The 7,061-nt window shown below is 39.2% G+C and overlaps 1 protein-coding gene across 1 annotated transcript in view; it reads left to right on the top strand.

The window, feature by feature from the left end:
* Window positions 1-7,061, top strand: part of LOC107709887 (cohesin subunit SA-1-like) — a 37,825-nt gene that overhangs the window by 27,620 nt on the left and 3,144 nt on the right. Inside the window, exons 16-29 of the mRNA XM_016514549.1 lie at window positions 1,949-2,052; window positions 2,164-2,256; window positions 2,343-2,432; window positions 2,505-2,708; window positions 3,623-3,693; window positions 3,802-3,889; window positions 4,673-4,753; window positions 5,003-5,095; window positions 5,192-5,366; window positions 5,472-5,611; window positions 6,038-6,139; window positions 6,256-6,404; window positions 6,498-6,626; window positions 6,802-7,007. Of these exons, the coding sequence (XP_016370035.1) occupies window positions 1,949-2,052; window positions 2,164-2,256; window positions 2,343-2,432; window positions 2,505-2,708; window positions 3,623-3,693; window positions 3,802-3,889; window positions 4,673-4,753; window positions 5,003-5,095; window positions 5,192-5,366; window positions 5,472-5,611; window positions 6,038-6,139; window positions 6,256-6,404; window positions 6,498-6,626; window positions 6,802-7,007 (1,725 nt within the window). The remainder of the gene's footprint in view (window positions 1-1,948; window positions 2,053-2,163; window positions 2,257-2,342; window positions 2,433-2,504; window positions 2,709-3,622; window positions 3,694-3,801; window positions 3,890-4,672; window positions 4,754-5,002; window positions 5,096-5,191; window positions 5,367-5,471; window positions 5,612-6,037; window positions 6,140-6,255; window positions 6,405-6,497; window positions 6,627-6,801; window positions 7,008-7,061) is intronic.

Here is a 7,061-nt window from a genome sequence, read left to right as displayed (position 1 = left end):
TGTCAGTCAATAAATGGGAAAACAAAGTAACTGGCATTACTTTTTTGAAAAAGTAACTCAGATATTTTCTTGTAAATTAAAAAAGTAATGCGTTACTTTACTAGTTACTTGACAAAAGTAATCTGATTACGTAACTCGCGTTACTTGTAATGAGTTACCCCCAACACTGGTGACACGTGACGTCAGACTTAACAAGCGGATTGCGCCAGAACGCCCACCACACACTAGCTTATTGGTGGAGAGGAGACAGAGTGATGAAGCCAATCAGCAGATATGGGGATGGTTAGGAGGCCATGATGGTCAGAGGCCAATGGACGGTGCTTTTTGTCAGTATAGTGTCCCCGTCACTACACTGGGGCGTTAGGACCCACACAGACCACAGGGTGAGCACCCCCTGCTGGCCTCACTAGCACCTCTTCCAGCAGCAACCTAGTTTTCCCAGGAGGTCTCCCATCCAGGTACTGAGCAGGCTCAACCCTGCTTAGCTTCAGTGGGCAAACAGTCTTGGGCAGCAGGGTGATATGGCTGCTAAAAAGAAATTAAGACTGTTACTCATCAAGGATTCATTAAATTGATTAATAGTGACAGTAAAGATATTTCAAATAAATGCTTTTGTTTTGAATTTCCTAGTCATCAAAGAATCCTATGTTAAGCAGCACAACTGTTTTCAACATTGATAATAATACGAAATGTTTCTTGAGCAGCAAATCATCATATTAGTGTAATTTCTAAAGGATTGTGTGACAGTGAAGACTAGACTAATGGCTGCAAAAAATTCAGTTTTTCCATCACAAGAATAAATTACATTTTAAAGTCTATTAAAATAGAAAACAGTTATTTTAAATTGTAGTAATATTTCACAATATTTCTGTTGTTACTGTATTTTTGATCAAACAAATGCAGCCTTGGTGAGAACTTTCAGACTTTCAAAAACTTCAAAAGTCTGACCAACCCCAAACTTTTGAATGGTGGTGTCAGTACATCAACTGGGGTCACCGTCAAAAATCCCTATACAAAATATGACTTTGAAAAATCAGCTCACTCACCCTGAGAAATATGGAGTAAAAGGTGCCCCATCTCCCCTATTTTCTCCCCTACCTGTGAGTAGGGTACACAGAAGTCACGATTTGGTATGTACCTTGGTTTTGGGGTCATGGTTCGATACGAGTTCGGTACAACAGGAAATGTACTTTTTATTTTTTATTTTGAACAGACGTAATGCCAGAGATTGTCTTACTATAGGGAGATGAGGGTGTCTGTATTACTTACTATTGGAGAAAGCGTAACGGTCAACTTGGATCATGTGTGTCTTAATAACCAATCACATTACAGCCTTGACGTCACTGAATTTGTTGTGCGACACTCAATCGCCGTTTACGGATACCATAGGAATAAATGAGAAGTGCCGTAATCTGTATCCCACCTGTTGTAAAAAGTCAGTGACTTCTCTTATAAAATGACATTTTTTTTCGGTGTAAACTTTAAAAATAGTTCAATCCAAAAGTATTGCTCAGTGTAAAACATGTTGGAGATTAGCTGATAGGCTGTCGATTCATTAAATGATAAGCTGTTTCTTCTAAAAAGCTGTTTATTCAGTGTAGCGAAGCCTCTCCTCCATTGACATCCATTAAAAAAAAAACGGCCTCTGGTCTCCTTTCCCACATACTGCCAAAGCGGAAGCGTTTGCATTAGCCGTTATGCTTTTTTGGCTAAAGGTTGCAGGCTTGCCTTCTAGTGGCTTTGGTAATGCTACATACATTGCCTATGACTGACTGTATTCGTCGTCTGACTGCATACAGTGATGGTTCGGGACAAATACATATACCGTTACACCCCTACCTATGGGCCATTTTTGGGTAAGAAATAAGTGTCATACATCTACATCTCCTAAATGTATGCATCTGCAACATAAGCACATCTCTTTCTCTCTGACTCTGTTTGTCTTCAGTGTTGTTGGACAGGCAGGAGAGTGCTCTGATTGAGCTGACTGTCTGTACCATTCGTCAGGCTGCTGAGGCCCACCCGCCTGTGGGGAGAGGAACTGGGAAAAGGGTACGACCTTTACTTGACAAGCTACAGTATATGGCTAAAAATATCTGCATCATTTTATTATAAAACACATTTTTCTCATTAGTATTTAGTGAAGTCCGTCTTGTTGTGCAGGTTTTGACAGCAAAGGAAAGGAAGATGCAGATCGATGACAAAAACAAATTAACGGAGCACTTCATCATGGCTCTTCCCATGTTACTCTCAAAAGTAGGATGAAAAGTATTCTGTTTTCAAGCGCGCATACATCATAACCGGGTCAGTCATATGCTGATAAACCCGTTTTCCATCCACAGTACCAGACAGATGCAGAGAAAGTAGCCAACCTCCTACAGATCCCGCAGTATTTTGACCTGGATGTGTACAGTGCTGGGAGGATGGAGAAGGTATGCAGTTTCTCCAGCTGGATCTCTTTAAATGCTAAACCTTAGCTGATAGGCTGCATTTGAATGTTCCAGCACTTGGAAGCGTTACTCAAGCAGATCAAGTTTGTGGTGGAGAAGCACACGGACACGGAGGTGCTGGAGGCCTGCAGTAAGACCTACAGCATCCTGTGCAGTGAGAAGTACACCATCATGAACCGTGTGGACATCGCCCATAGTCAGCTCATCGATGAACTAGCCGACCGTTTCAACCACTCGGTGGAGGAGCTGCTGCAGGCGGTGAGGGCTCTGTGGAGGTGACGGACAGATTTAGAGAGATTGTTTAAGTATCAAATCAATTACAAGAGATATTGAGAAAGCACTTTAACAAAGAGGAGACAGCTTTTTTTTTTTTAATTAAAGGGATGGTTCACCCCAAAATGACAATTGTTATTATTAAATCAGCCTCATGTCATTTTTTAATAATTGTTTTATAGTGACCACAGCTGTTTCACCATCATAAAAATAGTCCATATGAACCCCTTTGCTAAATGAATTCAATAAATGGATCAGTGAATGAATTATGTTTTGAGCTGATTCGTTTCATTCAGCTGATTGATCCAGTTTAGAAATCGGACTGAATGATTCTTTAACAAATTGGACTAATCTGCTTCTCAACTTGAGTTCAACTCGAGTTTCATCTTGTATGGCTCCAGGGGGTATGTGGGGGAAAAAAAATGTGTTAATAATAATAAATAGAATAAATAATTGATTTAAATAAAGAATAAAAATTATATGTAATTATAAGTAAATAAATAAATAAAAAATCTTAACAGTACAGTACAATAGTGAGTACATAATTCAATAAATAAAAATGTCCCAAATAATATTTTATGTATATTTATAAACATGAAAATACATAGCTGCCATTTGGGGGTCTGTGGCATATAAAAGGTTGAAACCCTTGATATAGACTGCTTTTACTTTTCTTTTCTTTGTTCTAATTTTTGGTGCTTAACAGCCATGGTCACAGTTTTTGTTTTTGGTTGAACTATCACTTGAACATTTCAGTGCTTACATCTCAGAGCTTCATTCATTGCTCTCTTTTAAAAACTGAGGCTGTTGAAGTAGAGTTTGTGAACAATTATGTATGATTCATAGAATTCTGCAAGGGTCGCTGATCAGACATTTGTGAATGTCTGCCTTATTTACAGGGGGAAGAGGCGGATGATGACGACATCTACAATGTTCTCTCCACTCTTAGGAGACTCACAGCCTTTCACAAGTACGCTGCTGTCTTGTTAAATCACTGTGCAAATGCAAGTTACTTCTGACCACTTTAGTCATTGAGTGCTAATGAACAAGCAATGTGTCTGTCTCTCCTCTCCATCAGTGCTCATGACTTGACCAGATGGGATTTGTTCGGGAACTGCTACAGGTTGCTAAGGACGGGAATTGAGCAGGGCTCTATGCCAGAGCAGGTGCGTCTGTTTCAGATATGAGATGAGGGAATCTCAGGAAGCCTATCAAGAACATGTCCTGGTCACTTTTCAACCCAAAATTAAAGGAACGAAGTAAGAAATTACATTAAGAAGAAGACATAAAAGTACTGAGGACAGTTCTCAGTATTGTGAAGCAGTATTATTTAAATGAATTACACTACTGGTCAGAAGTTTGGTGATATAAATAATACTGTAAAAACAGTCATATTGTGAAATTGTATTACAATTTAAAAGAACTTTTTATTTGAATATGTAATTTAATATTGAATATATTGAATATATTTTAATATGTATTGTATATGTAATTTATTCCTGTGATGGCAAAGCAGCCATTACTCCAGTCCTCAGTGTCACATGATTCTTAAGAAATAATTTGAATATACTGATATGCTGCCCAAGAAACATTTCTTTTAATACATTCCGGAAGAATGTTCAGAATGGTTTTCTTTGCTGTTTTACAGTATTGAGAATTGAAAATGAAACATTAATTTATAAACGTTTGGCACAATTTAGTAGCATTTAAAAAGTTAGTATTATACAAAAATATTTCAATCAAAATGCTATGATTGACCAGTCAGAATCAAATATTCCAGACAAACAAAATATCTTGCAACTTTTATTTGATTTTGTACTTACTTTGTAAACAATTTTGTGAGATTCACCCAGTTACTGGAGATGTTTTCAGGTGACATTGCAACACATTGATTTCATGAGATCATGTTATGTCCTGATACTCACTGAATGTTTCACTGTGTTTTGTAGATAGCAGTACAGGCTCTTCAGTGTTCTCATTACTCCATACTATGGCAGCTTGTGAAGATCACAGAGGGAGCTCCATCCAAGGTATGTTAGGCATCTATTTAATGTTTTAACTTCTTATTTAGCAGATTGATTTGATGCAATACAATTGAAAATACACGGCATTACTTCATTATCAGCAGTGATACTGAACCGTTCAGCAACCCCTTCACATTACATTTGTAATCTCATCCTATATTGAATGTGACTTGGCTGAACAAGCATAAGAGGGGTGTTCATTGACAGATTATTGCAACTTCAAACCAAAAACATAAATATTTTCTTTGATTTCAGGATGATCTCCTAGCACTACGGAGGGTTGTCAAGTCTTTTCTAGCTGTGTGCCAGCAGTGTCTTTCAAACGTCAACACGCCGGTTAAAGAGCAGGTGAGCTCCTTCATTCGTCCTTTCATTCAGGAAAGATGTGCCTGTGCAGTAGTCATTCATGCAACGATTGTTTCACCGTCCCATCTCTTCCTCCAGGCATTCATGCTGCTATGCGACCTGCTGATGATCTTCAGTCACCAGCTCACCACAGGGTCCAGAGAGGGTCTGCAACCTCTGGTCTTCAACCCAGATAGCACCCTACAGAACGAGCTGCTCAACTTCATCCTAGACCATGTGTTTATAGACCAGGATGACGAGAATCAGAGCATGGGTGAGCCTAGAGACAATATTAATGACATTGTACATTTGAAAAAAAAAAAAACCCCGTAAATACTGTTTTGAAGTGTAATTAAAGTGTTTTCATGTTCATTACCAGAGGGTGATGAGGAGGATGAAGCTAACAAGATTGAGGCCTTACACAAGAGGAGAAACCTCCTAGCTGCCTTCAGCAAGCTTATCATTTATGATATAGTAGACATGCCAGCCGCTGCAGACATCTTCAAACACTACATGAAGGTAAGATAAGCAATTATCACCTTACCTGACATGCCCACTGTCATGAAAGAAACTAATCAGATCAGAGATCTGTTGTCTAAACTGCATTTGAAATCAGTCAATGTGATTCAAGCACTTAAATTACCAGAAGCTCTGGCGTTATTAAATGCTTCTGGCAAACGTCAATGCCTCATAACTATAACCTCATAATGATTAGTTGCCACTGATTAGTTTAACTCTCATTTGCATAAAGTTGAAAATTTCTTAGCCTTTTTATGCTCTCACTGCTTGTTCTGCTCCATGTCAATCCCACAATCCCTCACCCAAACATCATCTCGCTCACTCAGTGCCAGTGGACATACGTACATTGTATACTGTACTGCTATCTACAACACGTTCTCGGGTAGTTCTTACATGTTTATCAAACTTGTTGTAAACCGTGTGTAGTACTACAACGATTATGGAGACATCATCAAGGAGACTCTAAGTAAGACCAGACAGACGGACAAGATACTGTGTGCCAAGACGCTCATCCTGAGCTTACAGCAGGTGAGATGACAGCCTTCATTTTGAGGGATATTCTAGCATAAGATTCACATGATACCTGCATTATCATTTCAGATCTTGATCATTCTACTAATACTGTTATTTTTTCTGTTCTTCAGCTCTTTAATGAGCTGATCCAGGATCAGGGGCCTAACTTGGACAGGACCTCATCTCATGTGAGTGGCATAAAGGAATTGGCCCGTCGCTTTGCCCTCACCTTTGGCTTGGACCAGATCAAGACCAGAGAGGCTGTGGCCACACTGCACAAGTAACTACCCTTTAATATTTGGATTATATTTATCAAGCACCAAATGGACCTCTTCTTCATTCTACCCATCTCAAATAATTTTGTTGTATTCAGAGATGGCATTGAGTTCGCCTTCAAGTATCAGAATCCTAAAGGACCAGAGTATCCCCCTGCAAATCTGGCCTTCCTGGAGGTTCTCTGTGAATTTTCCTCAAAGCTTCTTCGCCAAGACAAGAAAACAGTGTAAGTTAGTCTGAGGAGCACTTTGATTGCATTGTAATGTATAAAAATGTATATAAATAACGAGGAAAAAATATTATATATATAATTGCATCTTTAAGAATTATATGAATAGAATTATATTATTAAATAAAAATAATATGTTCATATCTTTGTGTTCTCCCTTTGGCTCTCTCAGGCACTCGTATCTGGAGAAGTTCATGACTGAGCAAATGATGGAGAGGCGGGAAGACATCTGGCTGCCGCTCATCTCCTACAGGAACTCTCTGCTGACAGGTGGAGATGAAGATCGCATGTCCATCACCAGCAGCAGCAGCAGCAGCAAAGCTGGATCCATACGGAGCAAAAAGGGCCGTCCACCACTGCACAAGAAACGCATCGAGGGTGAGGATGCCTGTAGATGTAATCATACTGATATGAGACGGGAAGCCTGTGGGT

Source organism: Sinocyclocheilus rhinocerous, unplaced genomic scaffold, assembly GCF_001515625.1.
Source record: "Sinocyclocheilus rhinocerous isolate Xijiao unplaced genomic scaffold, SAMN03320098_v1.1 scaffold26, whole genome shotgun sequence".
NCBI classification, from domain to species: domain Eukaryota; kingdom Metazoa; phylum Chordata; class Actinopteri; order Cypriniformes; family Cyprinidae; genus Sinocyclocheilus; species Sinocyclocheilus rhinocerous.
This window is presented reverse-complemented; position numbering and strand designations above follow the sequence as displayed.